The sequence below is a fragment of the Scyliorhinus canicula genome, chromosome 2, assembly GCF_902713615.1.
Source record: "Scyliorhinus canicula chromosome 2, sScyCan1.1, whole genome shotgun sequence".
NCBI lineage: Eukaryota > Metazoa > Chordata > Chondrichthyes > Carcharhiniformes > Scyliorhinidae > Scyliorhinus > Scyliorhinus canicula.
In genome coordinates, this window is record NC_052147.1 from 29,685,218 (window position 1) to 29,707,732 (window position 22,515).

The following is a 22,515-nucleotide window of genomic DNA, read 5'->3' on the forward strand; positions in this document are numbered from 1 at the left end:
AGGATTAGGCTATTGAGTTGGATGATCAGCCATGATCGTGATCAATGGCGGAGCAGGCTCAAAGGGCCAAAATGCCTCCTCCTGCTCCTATCTTCTATGTATCTTTGTATTACCATATTAACATGGACAAATTAACTAGAGACCATGATTAAAGTGTGCCACCTTTTGGGACAGCAAGTTTTTGAAACTTTTGGAAGCAAATCATCCTTTTTTGTAAAGCCTTCAAACTAAGCAACTGAGAAATTCATATAGGTAGAGTTTCTTTTTGCCTAGTGTGGGCATTCTGCCCTGAGGGCTATGTCCACTCTTTTAAAACATAATTACCAGAACCAAAGTATTATTGGAATCTAATCAGCTAAAATTGGGCAAAGTTCTGATTTTTAAAATCTAACCAGTTCGGCAATTGCCTTGCAGACAGGTGACAAGAAACCTAGTTGTCACCTCCAAGTTTACCCCTTCAGCCTCCATTACAGAGCTAGACTTGTCAGTTGATCATTAACCCTGCTTCCGAGTAGGTAGATTATCCCTCTCTTTCTTGGATCAGGGTATTTAATTTCCCCAGTGTGCTCATTTGCTTCCAAACTTCCATCCCAAACACATCAATCTCTAAGTAGCCATGCCTATCTCTCCTCTCAAGGAGGATTGTCACTATTTGGTTATTAGTCGGAGTTTCCTGGTCAGCCATATTACAGTCGGCAACTCTGTTATCATGGTTTTATAGAGTTCTTTACTTCTTACTCTAGAAGGGATCTTGTGAGGGACAATGGTTTTTTGTTGAAAACACATTCATTTACGTCCTAACTACTTACAAAAGATTACGGCCGGGATTCTCTGAGGTGGCGTGAGAATCCTGCCACGTGCTCCGATGCCAGGCTGTTGATTCTCCGCCAACCCGAGAATCGGCACCATTTGCGCCTATGCGGTCACGGCAACGCCCGTCGTGGGCCGTTGAAAGTGTCCTCCGTGGCGACTCTCCGCGCTCAACGGGCCGAGTGCCTGCCGAGTCCCGCCGGCGTGGTTTATATATGGTCCCACCCAGCAGGACTTTGCCGTTCTGACTGCGGGGGCAGTCCTGGTGGGGGGGGGGGGGGGGGGGGGGGGGGGGGGGGGGGGATCTGAGTCCAGGGGGCATCTCCGCAGAGTTCTAGCTCCTGAAGAACAGGAGAATTATTGGGCCTGGAGGCCCGTTGACGCCGGCTTCAACACTTGGTTGCGATATCGGAGAATCCCGGTCTAAGTAAGAGCAAGACAGGTCTGGAGCAACCCTCTTAAGATGCTTCTCAGTCCTCTTCCTTCGATGGGTGACATCACTGTAACATAGCTCCTGATGCACATGCTCACCAGCTCCCATTCGAATTAACCCTTTACTCTAGCTGGTTTAGCTCACAAGGCTAAATCGCTGGCTTTTAAAGCAGACCAAGCAGGCCAGCAGCACAGTTCGATTCCCGTACCAGCCTCCCCGGACAGGTGCCGGAATGTGGCGACTAGGGGCTTTTCACAGTAACTTCATTGAAGCCTACTCGTGACAATAAGCGATTTTCATTTCATTTTTCATTTCATTTCAACCTCCCTCTTTATCCCTTTACTATTATGCACAGATTTCCCTGCACCTCTGTGATGGTCCCCTAAAGGGAAAGTCACTTTGATGGTTTCACCAGTCTTCTGAACTTGTGCGGAGCTCATTCTGAAGTAGGCGTGAATCCTGTTGTTCGGAAGTCTGTTTGTCGAAGTTGTAGCTCCTAGTTACTCTCATTTGTGATTCTGTAGCTGTGGTGCTCTCTTAAGGTTCAGGGAACTCTGCCCATATTCGCAATGGTGTTCTGTCCATTGAGATTAGGGCAGATTGGTTCCTTCGAATGATGCTTGGCTGTACCTTAACCAGACATGATCTTGGTTGCTGTAGCTTCTTTACTGTACCTGAATAGTTTCTCATCCATACTCCCTCCCTATTCCAAGAATTGGAAGATCTTGAGGTCTATGCCTTTGGTTAAACGTCCAAGCTTGACTTGCTCACTCAGTTTCTTCCTTCTTCCTAGCTTCATGATAGTCTTCCACCGTGATATTTAGTCATAAGGTGTGGGGCAGGAAGGGAAGTTGGATCAATAGCCTGTAGCCCATCAGAAGCTGTCAGAGGGCAAACCCATTATGAAATGGTGTTGAGCAATAACTAAATAGAGTGCGCTATCATTCTTCTTCAAGAGGTCTTTGGCGATGGGCACTCCTCACTCAGCTTCTCCATTCGACTGTGGGTACTTTGGGGAGTTTGTGGCACATACCAACCCATGTGACTTATCAAAAGATTGAAAGCACATATTGGTGAATTGTAGCTGGTTAATGAAGATGACATCAGGAATGCCATGTGTAGGCAACATTTTCTTCAAGGAGGTAATAACGGTTTCAGAGGTGAGGTCATGCAGTTTTTGCATCTCTATACAATGGGAATAATAGGCTACCACTACAAGAAATATTTATAGTCAAACGTATCATTGCCAAGGTGTTCCCAAGGCCTCGATGGGTAGAAGGAGGGCAGAAGTGCAGCAGCAGTGCAGAAGGGCAGCAGGGTAGCATGGTGGTTAGCATAAATGCTTCACAGCTCCAGGGTCCCAGGTTCGATTCCCAGCTGGGTCACTGTCTGTGTGGAGTCTGCACATCCTCCCCGTGTGTGCGTGGGTTTCCTCCGGGTGCTCCGGTTTCCTCCCACAGTCCAAAGATGTGCGGGTTAGGTGGATTGGCCATACTAAATTGCCCGTAGTGTCCTAATTAAAGTAAGGTTAAGGGGGGGGTTGTTGGGTTACGGGTATAGGGTGGATACGTGGGTTTGAGTAGGGTGATCATGGCTCGGCACAACATTGAGGGCCGAAGGGCCTGTTCTGTGCTGTACTGTTCTATGTTCTATGTTCTATGTTCTAAGTGGCTCTTTTTGCTCTTGCTTATGGATGGTCCGGGCGACACAGCTGGAGATATTGGTTCGACAGAGTGCAAAATCCCTGGACACAATACAGACCACTGTGTCCTTGCACAATACTTGGTTACATCAAGATACCCTCAGTGGATCATCTGAAGGGCTTCCAGGTGGAGAGCTCATGTTTCCATTTTTGCATCACAAAGCAGGAGATTGAAGTGGTGCCACTATTCAAAAATATAAGGGGTTGCTTGGGATGTACTGTGGCCATGCGTCACATGGAAATTTGGGTGCACTCTTAACCTTGTCTCCGGTTCTTTTGAAATTTGCACATTTTCTGGTCTTTTGCCTTCAAGTATTTGTTGTCAAGGCTACATTGGCTTCAACTTCTGCTCTGAAGGTTTTGTCTTCTTGTATTGGGTAAGTGGTGGGTGTCCTGGACAGTGTATTAACCATAGTCTCATATTTACCCTGCATGTATTCTGTAGTAACGTCGCAACGCATGAATTGAAATCAGAATCGCTGAATCCTGGTGGCATCTAATAGCTTGTGATTGGTCTCAATCTTTTTTTAAAATAAATTTAGTGTACCCAATTAATTTTTTTCCAATTAAGGGGCAATCCACCTACCCTGCACATCTTTGGATTGTGGGGGCGAAACACACGCAAACACGAGGAGATGTGCAAACTCCACATGGACAGTGACCCAGAGCCAGGATCGAACCTGGGACCACGGCGCCGTGAGGCAGCAGGGCTAACCCACTGCGCCACCATGCTACACTGATGCGTCTCAATCTTGAAATTCAGGCCCCGTACATAACCAGAGAATTTCTCACATGCACAAATCACTGCGAGCACTACCTATTTGATCATGGCCGAGTGCAGTTTACCCATAGTTTAATGATCTGGATGCGTAGAAAACGGGTCGTCTTTTGCTATTGCTGTGGACCTGGAATAGCATTGCTCCCAGTCCAGTTGCAAATGTATCAAGCTGCCACAAATGTGGGAATATCTGGATCGTAGTAGCCTAGGATCTTTGAGGATGGTGGCATCATTTTGCATGTTCTGAATGACAGCTCCTGACCTTTGCTCCAGCACCATGTCTGGCCGTAAAAAGATGTCTGAAGGATACATTTATGTGGGCTTCGCGAGGCAGGAATTTACCTACCTTTGTAGCTCCATTAAATTTCTAGAGGGCAGGAATTCCTTTATTGCCTTTGTTTTCTCCTGGTCCAACAGCAATTGCCAAAACCCGCTGATGGTTTAATATTGGTGAAAATGCTGCTTTTTTTTTGTTGCAGGTTTGGCCAAGTTCTCATTCACCAATGCCATTGGATGTATTTTTTTCTTCAATTACCTTGTTGCGGTGTGTTAGATCAATGAGGATTCGAATGGGGCCATTGGGTTTTGGGATGGTACCAGACCAGAGCATCACCTGGTTGGTTTAGTGACTGGCGAAATGGTCCCTTTTCGCAGCATTTCCTCAATTTTGTAGGTCCTTTCTTGGTGCGGCTTAGACGTTTGTCTTGAGTGTGATTTGATAAATGGCCTTCAGCTTACCCAAACCTGTATAATGTGTGGGGAATTCCATCCTAAATTCATTATCACATGTCACCCTAGGTGGGAATTGAACCTGGATCCCTGGCGCTGTGAGGCAGCAGTATTAACCACTGTGCCACCATGTCACCCATCGAGATCTTCAGTTTCTTGAATGGAGGTTCCTTTAACAGATTTCTCCTTCTGTCTGGTAAAGTCAGATTACCTGGAATGGAAGACCAATTTAAAATGACCTAACTTACCACAGCCATGATAACATAGTTCAATTCAGGTAGGGCATTGCTTTTGCCTGTAGACCTTCTCCCTGCCACAGGGGACATTGGAAAATGGTGCCTGGCACTATTTCAGGATAGTTCCTTGGTTGCTGCCATGCTACACTTTTGGTTTAATAACTCAGAAATTGAATGACTTCATCGGACTGCTCTTGGTAAATTTCTCTCGCATCTCCGACAAAAAGTTTTATTCAGCTTCCGCTATTCGAACTGCTTGGCCAGTTATATGGCTTTGCTTAAAGTTAAATCTTCCTGAAATTGTAAGAAGTTTGAGAGATTCTTAACTAAAACGCCAACCACTATTCGATCTCTGATCAGGTTGCCGTTTACTGTTCCATACTCACAATCATCAGCTGAGTGACACGTCATTGAAGAATGGGTCAAAACCCTTCACCCTGTTTTCGACTGTACCAATTTAAATCCACCCCCCCCCCCCCCCCCCCCCCCCCCCCGGCGCCCAACAACAATGTTTGTACGAAGACTGAAGCACGAGTCAAAACCTCCGATGACATCCTCATAGGAGACTGTTTTTTTGTTCACCTTGTGTTTATCCCACGTCGTCTGGTATGCTCCCAACTGTGTCTAAAAATGTGTTATCTTGGGGGCTTTTCACAGTAACTTCATTGCAGTGTTATTGTAAGACTTGTGACAACAAAGGATCTTTATCTTTTTATCTTTTATCCCTTTACATACAAGAGTTGAGACGTTGTGGTATCGGGTAGAACATTTTCACCAATGTTGCCATTCCTCAACCTGTCTGGCGTCCCTAAAGGACATTATTATTATTATTTTATTATTATTATTTTATTATTATTATATTATACCAGGGGCTGGTTTAGCTCACAAGGCTAAATCGCTGGCTTATAAAGCAGACCAAGCAGGCCAGCAGCACGGTTCGATTCCCGTACCAGCCTCCCCGGACAAGCGCCGGAATGTGGCGACTAGGGGCTTTTCACAGTAACTTCATTGAAGCCTACTCGTGACAATAAGCGATTTTCATTTCATTTCATTTCATATTAGTGAACCAGGTGGGTTTTTATGACAATTGATAATGGTTTCATGGTCACCATTAAACTTTTAATTCCAGATATTTTATTGAATTCCAATTCCACCATCTGCATTCGAACCCGGGTCCCCAGAGCATGACTCTGGGTCTCTAGATTGTTAGTCCAGTGGCAATATCACTACATCACCACCTCACCACAGAGAAGGCTGAGGGGGGAAATAATTGAGGTGGACAAAATGGTGACATAGATAAGAGAGATAAGAAGAACCCTTTCCCCTTAGGAGAAGGGTCAATAACCAAGTGGCATAGATTAAAGGTAAGGGGCAGGAGATCGAGAGGGGCTTTGAGGAAAACCTTTTTGACACAGGGTGGTGGGAATCTGGAACTGACTGCCTGTGAAAGGGTGGTAGAGGCAGGAACACTCACAACATTTAAGAAGGTTTTAAATGAGAAATGCCACAGTATACAAAGCTACGGACCAAGTGCTGGAAAATGGGACTAGAATATATGCCTGATGAACCTCAGGTGGTGACATGTAGGTGGAGGTCACACATTAGGTGGCTCCTGCTAGAGTCTCTGGTTTTTGGACTTTTCTGCCTCGTTTCAGGGATAGTTTGTGAAAGCGTTGATGTGGGAAGTCATAAGGAAGATGTGAAATGTCGAAACCCAGAAGAAGCGTGCTGGAAAGAAGGGGATGAGCACAAGTCCACCGTCAAGTGAGGCTGCGAGTCCTGCAGGAATAAAGATGGTGGTGATTGGGTCGCCAGTTGGGTCCGGTCCCCTCAAGGTGGAAACTCAGACCAATGTGATGTCGGTGGAGTTCGAGAGCCGAGGTTTGCCAAGCATAAGGAGGTGCTTTGGAGGGAGATGATGACTGCGATGTAAGAGTGGGTGGAAGAGGTGATTGCCCCGGTAAAGGCGACAGTGATGAAGGCATCAGTCGAGGTGGTGGAGCAGGGAGAGAAGGGGGCGGAGGAGGCCATGTCGCAACATAACAACGAGTTCACCTCGATGGATAAGGAGCTGCGGAGGGTGGCGGAGGCCAACAAAGGTCTGAGAGCGAAGATGGAAGACCTGGAGAGCAGGTCGAGACACAATCTGAGAATCAGGGGCCTGCCTGGGGAGTTGAAGGCCCGAGGCCGACCAAGTACTTTGCAAAGCTGTTTGCGGAGTTGATGGGGGAGGGGGAAGATTCCTCCCGCTACGAATTGGGCAAGGCACATCGATCGCTCAGACCAAAGCTGAAACAAATGAGCCACCAAGGGTTATTATAGTCTGCTTTACATGTTCCACGTGAAGGAGAAAGTCTTGAGCTGGGGAAAGCAGAGACGAGAAGTGAAGTGGAAGGCGTTGGTATACGAATATACCAAGATACGACGGCGGGGCTGGCGAGAAGGCGGACGGCCTTTGGACCGGTGAAGGTGGCATTGTATGGCAGCGGAGTGAGATTGAGAGTGGTCTACTCTGCAAAGTTGAGTGTGATGCACCACTCGAGGGATTTAATTTTGAGACGGTGGGAGCATTCGTTGAGGCTGTAGGACTGGGGCCGAGATGAGGGTTGGGATATGGACTTGGCTGCTGGGGACAGGGATGGTGTTTTTTTCTTATGGAGAGTTTTCTATTTGAATGGGGTTTTCTTTCTCCGTTTCCTGGATGGGATTTGGGGGGGGGTTGTTTACATTTGTTTGGGATTTTTGATTTTTTTTTCCAAGTGTGCAGTTTTGTATTGTTCTTTGAGTTAAGGGAGGTGGGATTTCTGGGGGTATTTGGGGCCGGGTGACTGAGTAGGGGTTGGGGAGGAGAGGGGGCTCTGACACCACCGCACTAATGAACATACGTTGGCTAGTGAACAGAAGTGTGGTGGAGGGAGGGGTGCGGTGGTCGAACAGGTTTCGATGGACCTGGGAGGTGTGAATGGTGGGGGGGGGAGGGGATCGATAATGTGGAGGTGTTTTCAAGAGGAAGTGGATGGTGTATTCTGGGGGTGTTCGTTGGTAACATAATGATGGGGTGGGCCTGGTCGGATGGGCAGGACCCGGGGTTATGGTGCTGGTGGAGAGGGGGGGGGGCGGCTCAGAGACCCACGGTCAGAATAATAACGTGGGACGTGAGGGGTTAGGGAGACTGGTGAAGAGATTGAGTTTCCATACACTTGAAGAGTTTAAAAGCTGATGTGGTGATGCTGTAGGAGACCCATTTCTAGGGTGAAGGACCAGGTGAGGCTCAGGAAGGGCTGCTGAGTCAGGTGTTTCATTTGGGATTCGACAATAGGGCTTGGGACGTGGTGATATTGGCGATAAGAGGGTGAAGTTTCAAATGGAGAAGGTGGTGGTGAATCAGGGGGCAGGTATGTGATAGTGAAGTTGTATCGGGGGGAGATTGTTGGTGATGGCAAGTGTTTTTGTCCCCAATTTGGATGATATGGGGGTTCGTGAAGACAGCATGGGTTGCCATCCCCGATCTGGACACCCATGAGTTGATAGTAGAGGGTGATTAAAACAGTGTAGGAACTGAAGGTGAACAGGTCCCAGCCACGCTCGCTGACCCGGTCGGGATGGGCGAAGCTTGTTGGCTGAATTCATGAAGGAGATGAGAGGGTGGGCCCGTGGAGGTTTTTACACCCAAGGGATCAGGAGTATTCGTTTTTCTCCTCAACGCATAAGTTGTATTTGAGGATTTACTTTTTTGTGGTGGGAAATGCATTGTTGGCTGGGGCTAAGAGGTTGGAGTATTTGGCAATTGTGATCTTGGATCACACTCCGCATTGGATGGATGCGGTTTTGGAGAAGGGGCAGTCCAGAGGCCGAGTGGAGAATGGATGAGGGGTTACTAGCAGATCAGAGCTTTTGTGACAAGATAGGGAGGTGATTGTGGTTTAATTGCAAGGGGAAGGTCTCACGGTCAGTAGTCTGGGAAGCTCTGAAGGTTGTGATGAGGGGGAGATGATCTTGTTTAAGGCTAAGATGGATAGGGAGGAACGCCGACTGATAGAAGAGATTTTGGAGGTGGATGGGAGATACATGGGTGTCCTGGTCAAGAAGAAAGAGTTGCCGCCGAGGTTTCACCTATTGTCCACAGGGAAAGTGGTGCATCAGCTGAGAAGGGCGAGGGGAGTTGTCTATGAGTAAGGGGAGAAGACAGGACGTATGTTGGCAGATCGGCTCCAGAGGGAAACCGCGGCAAGGGAGACAGTTTTGGTACGAGATAGGATGCTTGAGTTGGTGGTGACTGCCGAACACATTAATAAGGCGTTTGAGGAGTGCTATAGGGATTTGTGTAGGTAGGAGCCACCGGAGGAGGAGCGTGTCATAATATACACCAATATATCATGGTGCAGACACACACTGATGGACACACATAGGGACCAATCAACATGTACAAACACCGCAGCCAATCACCAGTTAGAATACACACACTATAAAGGCAGAGGGCACCACGGTTCCCGCTCATTCTGGGTGCTGCCTCTCAGTGTAACAAGATCTCATCCAGCCCAGCACAGACTCACATCACGTGCTGAGAGAATCAACTGGTTCGGACAAGGCTTAGGTCTCTAGTTTAAGTTAGCATCATTTAGACCCACAGTCATCGTGTGTTAGTTAATTAGAAGTAGTTAATAAAATTGAGTTGAACCTTCATCAGTGTTGGAAGTGTCTGTTCATCTCTCAGGTCTACACTAGCCAACACTTCAGAGCAGGAGATGAGGGAGTTTCTAGGTGGGCTGGAGTGTCCGAGGTTGGGGAGGCGGAGACAGCAGGGTTGGGGGAGCCGGTGGGGGAGGAGGAGGTGAAGGTGACGATTGGGAGGATGCAGGCAGGGAAGGAGACGGAGCCCGATGGGTTTCCGATCGAATGTTATAAAAGATTTAGGGATAGGCTGGTGCCGTTGATGGTGGGAATGTTTGAGGACACGATTGTTCGGGGTGTCTTGCCGCAAACAATGGGGCAGGCTTCCATCTCACTGTTGCTAAAGAAGGACAAAGATCGGGTGAAGGGCAGCACGGTGGCGCAGTGGGTTAGCCCTGCTACCTCACGGTGCCGAGGTCCCAGGTTCGATCCCGGCTCTGGCTCACTGTCCGTGTGGAGTTTGCACATTCTCCCAGTGTTTGCGTGGGTTTCACCCCTACAACCCAAAAATGTGCAGAGTAGGTGGATTGGCCACGCTAAATTGCTCCTTAATTGGAAAAAATGAATTGGGTACTCTAAATTTATAATAAAAAAATAAATTTAAAAAAGGATCGGGTGGAGTGTGTGCTGTATAGGCCTATATCTCTTCGCAATGTAGATGCCAAGATACTGGCAAAGGTGCTAGAATTAAGGTTGGAAGGGGTCTCCCAAAGGTTATTTCGGAGGACAAGACGGGGTCTGTAAAGGGAAGACAGTTGTCCTTGAATGTGAGGAGGCTGTAGAATGTGATGCTTTCTCCGGCAGACGGGAAGGGGACGGAGGTGGTGGTGGCGCTGGATGCGGAGAAGGCGTTCGATCGGGTGGAGTGGAGTTTTTGATGGCGGTACTGGAGAAATTTGTGAAGTTTGTGCAGCTGATATATAAGCGTACGCACAAATAGTAGGAACTCCGGGCATTTCACATTACATCAGGGTACAAGGCAGGGATACCCCATGTCCCCCCTTAAATTGCAAGGGCCCTTGTGCTGAGGAGCTTGGGGTTATTGAAGGGGATAGTGAGGGAGGGGTGGTGGGGGGGGGGGTGGATGGAATACGGGGTGTCCTTATGTGCAGAAGATCTGTTGCTGTATATTTTGGTGGGCGAGTATAATGGGGTTGCTCCAGAGATTTGAGGCGTTTTCAGGGTACAAATTGAATTTTGGGAAAAGTGAGTATTTTGTGGTCTCTCCTCCGGGAGTTGGGGGGGTTGGGGGGGGGGGAGGCTGCCATTTCGCCTGGCCGCGTCTCATTTTAAGTATTTGGGGATGCAGGTGGCCCGGGATCGGGCAGAACTTCGGAAGTTTAACTTTACTCGCGTGGCAGGGAGGGTGAAGGCTGACTTGCTGAGGTGGGACAATTTCCCTCTGTTGTTGATGGGCCGGGTGCAGGCAGTAAAGATGAATGTTTTGCTGTGATTCTTGTTCTTGTTTCAGTGCCTGCCGGTGCTTTTGCCCAAGGTGTTTTTAGGGCAGTGGATTGGCTGATCTCATTTGTTCGGGAAAGGAAGGTGGCTAGGATTAGGAAGGTGATACTGCAGAGGGATCTGCAGGCGGGGGGGGGGGGGGGGGGGGGGGGGTTAGGCCTCCCAAATTTCTTGTATTACTATTGCGCAGCAAATGCAGAGAAGATTCGGGGCTAGAGCAGGGGTGAGGGTGGAGATGGGCACTTGCAGGGGGTCAGAGTTATGGGCACTGGCAACGGCACCGCTCCCGATGGCTTAAGGGAAGTACACAGTGATTCAGGTGCTGGTGGCCGTGTTGAAGATCTGGAGGCAGTTTTGATAGCATTTTAGGTTGGGAGGCGAGTTGTGGGGATACTGATTAGGGGCAATCATGGGTTTGAGCCAGGGAGGATGGATGAAAGGTTGCGTGGATGGAAAGAGAGGGGGATTTAGGAAATGAAAGATTTGTTTCTAGAAGGGCAATTTGCCAGCTTGGAGGAGTTGGGTGAGAAGTTTGGGCTTGGGCAGGTGAAAGCAGGTATATGCAGGTGTGAGAAAGGTCTTTCCCACCTTCCCGATAGAGCCCGCCTCCTCGTTGTTGGAGGTGGTGCTGTCAGTAGGGAGTTTGAAGAGGGGGTGTTTGCGGCAATTTATGGGAGGATCGTGAAGGAGGAACGGGTGTCCATGGAGGGGGTTAAGGCAAAGTGGGAGGCGGAGTTGGGGGTGGTGCTGGAGGAGGGTTTGTGGTGCGAGGTGCTTGCAGAGGTTAAATGCCACAAACTCGTGCGAGAGGCTGTGGCTGATACGGCTGAGGGTAGTGTACAGGGTGAACGTCACAAAGTTTATGATGAGCCGGCTGTTCGAGGTGGTGGGGATGACTGTGAGCGATGTGGGAGGGGGCTTGCACTTCATTCGATTTGATCTAATCTATTCCCTGCTCCTAACGCAGTCTCATCGATATTGGGGAGTCTAAACGCAGACTGGGTGACCGCTTTGCAGGACACCTTTGCTCAATCCATAAGCATGACACCAGTGTTCCTGTTGCTTGCCATTTAAATTCACCATCTTTCTGTCATGTCTGCCCTTGGCCTGCTGCAAAGGTCCAGTGCAGCCCAATGCAAGCTGGATGGATAGCACTTTATCTTCTGATTAGGCACATTACTATCTTCTGGACTCAACAACTTTAGACTGTGAACTTTCTCCTCAATCTCTACCCCATTTTCGTTTCTTATTTTCTTTGTTTGTTCCATTGCAAACCACACCCTCTTCCAGCGGGCCATCTGTCACTTTCGCTGATCACTGGCTTTGTTCTATTAACACATGCTGCTATCTTACCTTCACGCCACTATCAGCACCTTTTTAAATCGTTAGTTATCATTACCACTCCGTTTGGCTTGTGTCCATGACTTCTTTGTCAATCTTTCTGTAGCTCCGACCTATCCCTGACCTATTCTGCTCCACCTTCTTAACCCCACTCTCCAAGCATATAATCCATCACATCGCTAATCCTCTTCAGCTCTGAACTAGTCTTAAGGACTCAGAACGTTAACTCTCTTGCCACAGAATCTGCCAGACCTGCTGAGTTTATCCAGCATTTTCTGTTTTTATTACTGGTTGGGAACATTGCTTGAGGTTGGATCATGTGACACTTTGACCATAAGACAGTTGCCGATGACACCAGATCACGTGATGTTAGATCACATGACTTATTAGGTTTACCGGAGGCCCCCGTCTCCCTTTTTTCCAGAACTCCAATTTCCCAGTCTCTCACTACCTCCAACCCTTCAGCCTCCTGTGATTTTATGCAAAATATTTAATATATCTTTGCCATACTTTGATCTGACAACAGATTCTCTCCCAACCCTCATTAATACTACTTTCTTTAATTATTATTTCACTTTAATATGCTTATAAAACCCCATACAATTTCATTTTCTATTATCTGCCAGATATTTTCATATTCCCTTTTAATCTCTTTATTCATCATCATCCTACATCTTCAATATTAATCAATCGTACTCACATTCTGCAACAATACAAATGAGCCAATGCAAAACCAGGTTTAGTGACAGGGAAAGCAGTGGCCTAGTGGTGTTGTCGTTGGGCTAGTGATCTAGAGACCCAGAGCCACGTTCTGGGGACCTGGGTTTGAATCCCGCCATGATAGATCGGGAAATTAGTAGTCATTTTCGCAATCTGACATGCACATGTTCTTTAAAATACTTAATATCAATTTTACCTCAAGCCTTTGAAGTTTAAAGTTGTTTTTTTGGCATATTGGCAGGCACATGGATGTTAAATCCAAACCTGACATTTTAACTGAATATACAGCTTCTCATGGAATAAGTGACAAATGAATATGACTCAAGAATTTATGCAAGCAGCGATTAGAACATTTTGATTTAAACCATGCCTGACTAGTGACGAATTCAAATGAAACATGATTCCAGATTCCCCGCAATCCCTTTGCGTGTTACCTGGTTGAATGGAAATGTACACGACTCTGTTGGCCTTGGCAAGCTAGACTTGCCTGCAGGGATTATTGTAATAAGAGTGACTCAAGCTTTGATTTGATTAAATTGCTTTGATGCAGTTGCTGTGAAATAAGCACCCAAAGTTTGAACTATTGATTGGCAAGATTATTCAATGTCCTGTTGTAATCATGCTGCTAATAGATAAAACAAGAGGGTCAACATGTTACACCTGAGACCGAGATATACAACAAAACAAAGATGGTCTGTGCCGGTTTACCCGAGTGAGGCAGTAGCTGTGATATCATTAGCCTCAGCATGAAGACAGCGGAAGGGGAATTCAGTCTGGTTTGACCTTGCTGACGGCTTTTATTGAAAAGTGGACATTCAATTCTCATGCCAATCAGAACAAGTTGTGATGTGCTGCCAAAGTGTTGGTTGACAGCAAGTTGTTGTTTGCGCAACAATGGAGAGGAAAGATAGCTTGCAGAATTGCTCCAAAGCAAAGGTGGCATGGTAGCACAGCGGTTAGCACTGTTGCCTCATTGCACCAGGGATCAAACTCCCACCTTGGGTGACGGTGTCGATTTTACACATTCTCCCTGTGTCTGCATGGGTTTCCTCCTACAATCCAAAAATGTGAATTACAATTTTGTTCCCAATTAAGGGGCAATTTAGCGTGGCCAATTCAGCAACCATGCACAAATGTTTGGGTTGTGGGGGTGAAATCCATGCAGACACTGGGAGAATGTGCAAACTCCACACGGTCAGTGACCCGGGGCTGGGATCGAACCTGGGTCCTCGGCGCCGTGAGGCAGCAGTGCTAACCACTGCGCCACCGTGCTACCTCTAGGTGGTTTGACCATTCTAAATTGTCCCTTAATGTTGAACGGTATGGGGGTTAGTGTCGAACTGTTAGGGGTTATGGGGGTTACAGGGCTAGTGTGGGGGAGTGGGTAGAGGTAGGGTGCTCTTTCAGACGGTCCATGTAGATTCGATAGGCCCAATGACCCCCTTCTGGTACTTTGAGAAAATACAAATTATAATCTTTCAAAATGAAAAGATTTTGTTCAAAACAGGATAGACAAATCAGAGGCCATGGTGATAAATGGAAGAAACGTCAAATTAAAACCTTAGAGTATATCTGTAACTTCATCTGATTGTAAATTAGTGTATGCAGGTCAGTGTGGAGATATACACAAGGAGCACTGCACTGTAAGAGAGACCCAGAAAAAGTTTCCACTCAACTCTTTGACTTGTGGAATAAACCATCACCTAATTATCATCTATGGTTATAATAACCAACAGGGAAACTAACAGACAGTAGGTATTTGAAGAAGAAACCCTAAAACATTTTATAAACAGCTAAGATTTGCTAGGGAAACGACACTTTAAAGATACAAAAATAAATGTTCAAATTGAGGCAAAGGTCATGCAAAAGTCTTAAATAAATGTTAGTCTTCACAAAAGAAGCAAATGATGTAAAGATTACATTAAATGAGCAGAGTGAAGTTAAGGTCATAATAAAAGAACCAATATTACTGAAAGCTGGTATGTCACCAGGACCAGATGAAATGCATCATAGGATACTGAAAGAAGCAAAGGTAGAAATTGCCGAGGTAATGGTCACCATCTGTCAATCCTCATTGACGGTGAGAAGTGTTGGAAGATTGGACAGTTGCTAACGTTATACCACTATTGAAGAGAAGGATAAACCAAGAACTTCCAGGATAGTCACTCTGGTAGGGAAGCTACTGGGAAACCATTTGTCAGAGACAAAATAAACTTTTAATTTGGAAAGGCTTTTAATTTTAAAGGCAAATAATTTTAAAATGGAGTTGGATAGTGCTCGAGGAATTTACAGGGTTACAGAGATGGAAAAAAACAAGGGAAACGGACTAAGCACGACCGCTCTTAAAGAGCCAGTACAGGCAGGCATGACACGGTAGCACAGTGGTTAGCACAGTTGCTTCACAACTCCAGGGTCCCAGGTTTGATTCCCAGCTTGGGACACTGTCCGTACGGAGTCTGCACATTCTCCCCGTGTGTACGTGAGTGTCCTCCGGGTGCTCCGGGTTCCTCCCACAGTCCATATTTAGGAAAAAAGGTAAAGAAGAGGTTTACCAGCATATACAACCATAGTCCAAAGAAGTGCAGGTTAGGTGGATTGGCCATGACAAATTGCCCTTAGTGTCCAAAAAGGTTAGGTAGGGTTACAGGGATAGGGTGGAGGTGTGGGCTTAAGTAGGGTGCTCTTTCTAAGGGTAGGTGGGGTTACTGGGTTACAGGAATAGGGTGGAGGTGTGGGCTTAAGTAGGGTGCTCTTTCCAAGGACCGGTTCAGACTCGATGGGCTGAATGACCTCCTTCTGCACTGTAAATTCTATGACACACTGAACTGCCAACTCCTTTGCTGCTTATTTTTATGATTTATAAACACTGAAAAATGTTCAGGTCGGATCATGGTTTAGCATGTGGAAGGCAGGGAGCTGCACAACTATTTCTCATTCCTGTGTATTCCGTTATTATGGTATCAAATATAGTGCCATACAGAGTCAACATTTTTGGAATAAATTTATTAAAAGATATTGCACAACTCAAGTAATATCTGTCCACCAATATAACTACATATCTGCATTTGTATGTACAGACTCAAAGAGAGGGGAGGTGGGAAAGTGCCACGATAAAATGCAGAAAAGAATTAAACTTTTTTAACTGTTTCTTATTCTCATGATCATAGTCAACAAAAGCAAGTTTTACAGTATATACAGACTTGTTGGTATGTAGTCATATGCTACATAAATATATTTAAAGGTCTGGATTCAGCTTTGATGCGGGCTGTTTCTTTTTACTGGCCACCTGGTCGGGAGAAATCATGGTGTATCTCGGGTGTGTACGTCAGAAGCACTATCATTACCCAGAGGTGTAGCAGCACCTGTAGCACAAAATATTTGTGGTAAACTTGCATGCAATGTCTAAGAACACATACACTGGACACCAAGTTTCTTCTTGTGATGCGGAGTGGGGCATTTGCCTGCTTTTCAAAGATACACTGATTGCTTGCTACAAGGAAACACACTCAGCAGAAAAGACTTATAAATACTTTAGCTATTCAACCATGAAAGGGGCGACTAAGAGCAGCATCTCAGAGTATTCAAAATATTAATTGGATAAGAGAATGGTGGATGAGAACTACTGTTTCAAGCTAAGCCAATACAGTAGAAAATTGGGGCGCAGGTTGTAAACAGTGAAAGGCAAATTTAGGAGTTGCATCAAAAGATGCTAAAAATGTAGAATGGGATTCTGGCTAACAATAATGAATGCCGTGACTGGATGGAGGAGCTGGAGGATCTTTCAAATTATCACTTAACTATGAACATTACACTGAAATCAGCAGTGTTGTGCCTGCATCTGTAAAGCAGCTCTCAGGTTTTGCTTCGGGCACAATTTGATTTCAAAATCGCTCAAGTTTTGATAAGTGTCTTTAAAACCCCCCGCCCCAATTTGAACTCAAATTAATTTGGATATTGCTGAATGTAAAATCTGTCATGACCAGTGGAAATCAAGCTGCTTCAGAACAACATTTTAAAAATTTGCAAGAATTTCATCCAACATTTAAAGGTAGTGCAGCTTTAGTAATACAGCTGAAAACGGGTTTACCACAAAATGAGCATTTCAACTCAAGTGTTGAGACCACCACTTTAAATGACTGCAGAACCATCTGTTATATTGGTGCACAATAGCCACTTAGCTTGCGATGCCGCAAACGTGAACCGTGATCAGGTGGAGAATTGGTCTGACCAAATAGAGGTCCATGCCCAACACCGATTCGAGCGATATGCTCTCATTTCTTTCTTATATGTTCCAGCTATGAACCGCATGAGTGGTTAATTTAACTTTTAACATATTAATCTGGAGGTGCTTTTATATTGCAGTGGCCTCACTGGGCTCCCTAAGGGTAGGGGTATCGCATTAGCGGCTGTAAGCTAAATGAAGAACTACTGGGGTTCACCAAAAGCAGCCGCCCAGAAAACCTGCTATGGTGGGGGTTCTGCCAAGCGCTTTTTCAGTATTGCTGCACACAAACCATGCAGGAAAACCTTAGCACCAATAGTTCAATGTAAACACATTTGTAAATCCATACAGCTGCTTTTATATATCTGAATTTTGATACTAAACATGAACACATTGCCAAGGTAAGTGCCACAAAAAGGACTATCAATTGCATGAAAGATGGTCAAGCACAAAACAACGAAAGGACAAGCACAATCTGCAAACAATTTCATGCTTTGATCGGAATGAAGCCAAACTCTCTAAATTATGCAAGCCAGCACAAATGCATCTGTCAAGTCAAAACTTCAGATTTGTGAGAATTAAATACTTCTGTTAGTCAGGTTTAATTATATTTAATACACTTAAGGCATCAGTACCAACAATTGAGAAAATGGTTTTGCTGGCACTGCTAGTTAACCACCTTCCTTGCTGTAAACAAATTCCATATACATAGCAGTAAAAGGCACTAGGTGCTTTTAACACAGCAGGTAATAGCTGCAAAATTTGATCTGAAAAACTGTGATAATAATGAGTCAGAGCATTAATAGTCTAGAGACAGTACCAAAAGCATATGGGTGAAACAACTGAGCTTTTAATTCTTAAAAGTGTTGGCTGTGTTGCATTGGAAGCCAGTGAGCAAAGGGAAGCCACTTCTCCAAAAGAGGAACAGAAAAGAATATGTCAACATGTGGAGTTTATAGAATCACAGAAAAAGACAGTGCAGAAAAGGCCCTTCAGCCCATTGAGTCGGCACCGCCGCATGAAAGGCACCTGATCTGCCAATCCTAATCCCATTTGCCAGCGCTTGGCCCATAGCCTCGAATGTTAAGACATGCCAAGTGCTCATCCATAAAGGATGTGAGGCAACCCGCCTCTACCATCCTCCCAGGCAGTGCGTTCCAGACCATCACCATCCTCTGGGTAAAAAATGTTTTCCTCAAATCCCCCCTGAACCTCTCACCCCTCGTAACCGACCCTTCAACTACAGGGAACAGCTGTTCCCTATCCACTCTGTCCATGCCCCTCAATCTAGTACCCCTTAATCAGGTCACCCCTCAGTCTTCTCTGCTCCAGTGAAAACAACCCAAACCTATCCAACCTCTCTTCTAACTTTAATGTTCCATCCCAGGCAACATCCTGGTGATACGCCTATGCCCCGCTCTAGTGCAATCACATCCTTCCTATAATGTGTCAACCAGAACTGCACACAGTACTCCACCAATATTCTATATAACTCCAACATTACTTCCTTGCTTTTGTAATCTATGACACGTATGATAAAGGCAAGTGTACCATAGCCTTTTTCACCACCCTAAGGAGCAGTACAGGGCAAGAAAGCTGAAAGTATGGATAAACCTGCAACTGTCACATGAAGGTCACATTTCCACAACTACAAACCTTAGTCACAGCGAAATCCGTTGCCAAGTTTTATTTCTTTACTCTCCTTGAACTCCAAGGCAAAGACAAGTTATTTCAAAGCTCAGAAGAGTAAGCAGCTTACTTTGTACAGATTGTCTTTCCCTCCCCTCTCAATTAAGATTTAAAATGTTGAGTTTTAATTTTTTGTAATCATCAGGTGAGTATTAGGTACTTTTGTTTTTTACATATTTAGTGATTAAATTCATTACGGAGAAGAACATGAAGCTCAAAAACTCAATGGAACAATGCTGTTTGATTCAACCAGCTTTTCAGTTTTCATTCCCAGTCAGAACTATTTAAAATTGGAAAATTTAGGAATGGTCTTGTACTGACTTTTTTTGTAAGTGTTGGGCGCTTCTACATTACAATCCATGACTAACATTACTTTTGCAAGTAAGCGGAGATATGGCTACAGAGTGTTACATCTCTTGCCAGTTTTCTTCGACAGAGTAAAATATTTGAACGGGGACAAATAAGGTCAAACTACCTCAAATGCCCCACATCAGAATAAAAAGTGAATTATGAAAATACATTATAAAGATGCAGACTTTATCTTTATATGTTGAGCTTTTGTGCATCCTTTTCTTCCATCAGCCTGCATTTTGTAATGAGAACAGTTCACTGTGCGTCTCACAGCTGTATTGGTCTATGCAAATGGGCTGATATAATGTTAAGCAATATTTGTATGGTCACTCAAATGGACTGCAGATATGTAGATCATTCTACTGACCACTCATATGCCATTGGGATGTGTGCGCGCGCACGCCGCGTGTGCGCGCACATGGGTGGGTGGTGTAACAATGTGTTTCATAAAGGGTGGTTAGTTTCACATTGAGATTAAGAGCAACAGCAACAGGAACGACAGAGCCAGCAGCAGTCATGTGCTGGCAGCAGCAGCATGCATTGGAGCTGGCGAAGCAGCTAGAAGTGCAGCATTAATCTCAGCACAGCCACAGAAGCTTGAAAAGCTTATGTAACGTACCCCTAGAAAAGATAATTGAAAGCAGTAGCACCACCCCTCTGAACTGGTTCTGATGGCGGCTTTAAAATTAAACTAACATCTGAAGGCTGAGACATACCATCAGGCCAGAATAGGTAACTAGTAAAAGAAAAAACTCACCATATAAATAATTACAAATACCCTTGCAATTGGATACCGTCTCAGAAAGATTCCTAACCGGATGCTGTAAAAGACATGAGGCATTATTTCCACTGCCATCACCATAAAAATAGAAATACAACATTAAAACATTTGCATGAAAAAATTAAAGATAGTCACAATTACATTCTGTAAAAAGATCGAAGAGGGATTTGGCAGTAGAAATTTACCTGAATCGGTCTATTGTATTTGCTGCTTTGCGGACTTTCCCGTACATTCCTGCTGTAGCACTGTCAGTTTCACTAAAAAGAACTGGAACATTCCTCATGCGAGCACCTAATGCAAGTACAATACATTCGTTGAGTATTTAATCAGTTCGCAGATGCATGTTTTTTTTTTCTAACGCAAATATAAATGAAAACATCGGCCCAAATTTTGTGCCAACGGCAAAGTGATGGCTCTTGCTGCCAAGCCCATAAAGATCCAGCAGGCATGGATTTCACCTTTTCCAATGTTTCATTCTGGATTTGCTACAGAAGATTTCTAACATCCAGCAGCAGTGATGCAAGCAAGCAGGCTTAGAAGGTTACACTGAAGCTTCGTCAGAGAAAACAGGAAGTAAATAGCACCGATTGTCTTTCATTTCTTTAAAATCATTTTATATAAACCAAAATAAAGATTGCGACATACAGATGGGATTAAGGAAGAGGAAATATCAAGCTTTAAAAAAGGTGTTTCTAAATTCTATGGAATTATCATAATGGAGAATTTTGTTATTCCACCAAAATAAATTTAGATTTTCAGGGCTAGAGAGATTGGTCACAGCAATTATAACTTGCAACATGTTACCCCAGCAAGGTATAAATTTTTCAAGCTTCTCTCGCAAGATAAAACAGCAAAAAAAGTGAAAGTTCACAGCAATTCAAGTGATTTCTATTTCCAGCAGACCTTATGGAACAGTTAAAAGACAGCAACCTATGCAGGTTGCAGGTGCCAACGACAGAAGTTGCTGTCAATATACCAGCAATTTTGGCGATTACTAATGGTTTTACTGTCATTACAACTGTAAAATCTGAGCCTTTAGCCAGAGCGTCTCTCTTAGGCAGGATAAGATTACTGATTTATGGTGCAGTGGGGGAGCAGTTGTCATGCCACTCAAATAGCAATCAAGCAACATAGACATCTCATTACACACTGGTACCATGTCCTAATCATCTTGGTGATGCATAATGGAACTTGAGCATTTCAGTTAATGGAAAACATTAAAAGATTATATTTATTCAAATTAGGCCATTAAATGTATTCACAATTACTATTGAAAACTCACAAAACAAACACGATTGCAGGCAGGCAATTTTCCACCAGAGAGGTAATAAAATATATAACTGGGCGAATTTAGCTGAAACTTTTATTAAAAAGCACCACATATATGAATAAGACCATTCTAATCAAAGGCTCAATCTTAAGTTAATGCAGTCCATTTTCCAGCCTCAAAGTTCTAAACCAACAACTTTCCAAAGTAGTTCGTCACGAAAACTGACAGCTGCCTACCTTCATTGTTTTCTAATAAAGATACATTTATAACAGGGCCATTAACACTGCTTCCTTGTACACTCTTAAGCTGCTGTTCGAGACGTTCCAGTTGGAAGACAAGCGAGTTCTTCTCTGTACTGAGGGCTTCCAGCATGGTTTGTTTCTGGATCAAGGTCTCAGTGAGTTGGTGAAGTCGGTTTTCCAGTTCAGTGTGGCTGCTACTCATAACTTTGTTCGTCAACTGAAGGTTATGGTTGGGGGTTTAAGAGAGAGTAGGCAGACAAAATTTCAGTCAATAACCACAGAAGTTTAAACACCTCTTTTACACCAATCCAAAATTAGTCACAGTGCCCTGCTGTTCCCTACATAAGTAAAATCGAAGCGGCATGATAGGCATCTCTCTATTAGAGAAAGACAAGTGGTTAGCTAGCTTGAGGAGCACCACTCCAAACTAGACATTGGGAAAATTAACAATGCGGGCCTCCATGAACAACCACAGTGACACATGGACTGAACCCACACCATTGGGACCATTCTGCACCACATACTAGCCAAGTGAACTAACTTACCCTTAGTTTCTGCCCATAGCCATGCTGCATTTTTTTGTTTCAAATACTTACCTGCTTTGCCCTGAATTAAAATGTCTCAACTAAGCTCTGCTTAACAAAGCACACAACAATTAAACAGAGTTGAAAATGCACTTGGCCCAGGGGAGAGGCAATTCTCCTTCTTCTCGCACGGGTACAAGGTGTACTCCAGAATTGATTTTTTTTGTAGTGAGCCAAGCAGTGTTGGTGGGGGCGGAGTTTGTGGGAATCGTGAAATCTGACCACGCGCCATACTGGTTGATGGTTATACTTAGCTTGAGGCAGGAGCAGAGGCCGGGATGGAGGTTAGACTCGGGACATCTAGCAGACAAGGTGTTCTGTGAGGAGGTGTGATTGGTGATCAGAGACTGTGTGGAGTTGAGTCAGAATGGGGAGGTGTCGGCGACCACATTTTGGGAGGCATTGAAGGTGGTGGTTTGGGGGGGATGTTATCTTGTTCAAGGCGCACAGAGATAGGAGGAGGGAGGAGTATGGATGGTTGTTGGACGAGATAGT

General features: G+C 45.0%; 1 protein-coding gene and 1 long non-coding RNA gene across 2 annotated transcripts in view; one reads left to right on the plus strand and one right to left on the minus strand.

The window, feature by feature from the left end:
- Positions 1-22,515, plus strand: part of LOC119951849 — a 226,670-nt gene that overhangs the window by 187,342 nt on the left and 16,813 nt on the right. The gene's annotated exons all lie outside the window — the stretch shown is intronic.
- Positions 15,864-22,515, minus strand: part of golga5 (golgin A5) — a 29,859-nt gene continuing 23,207 nt past the window's right edge. Inside the window, exons 10-13 of the mRNA XM_038775172.1 lie at positions 21,431-21,653; positions 20,110-20,215; positions 19,901-19,964; positions 15,864-16,243 (exon numbers count right to left, since the gene is read on the minus strand). Coding sequence (XP_038631100.1) covers positions 16,157-16,243; positions 19,901-19,964; positions 20,110-20,215; positions 21,431-21,653 — 480 coding nt within the window. The 3' untranslated portion in view covers positions 15,864-16,156. The remainder of the gene's footprint in view (positions 16,244-19,900; positions 19,965-20,109; positions 20,216-21,430; positions 21,654-22,515) is intronic.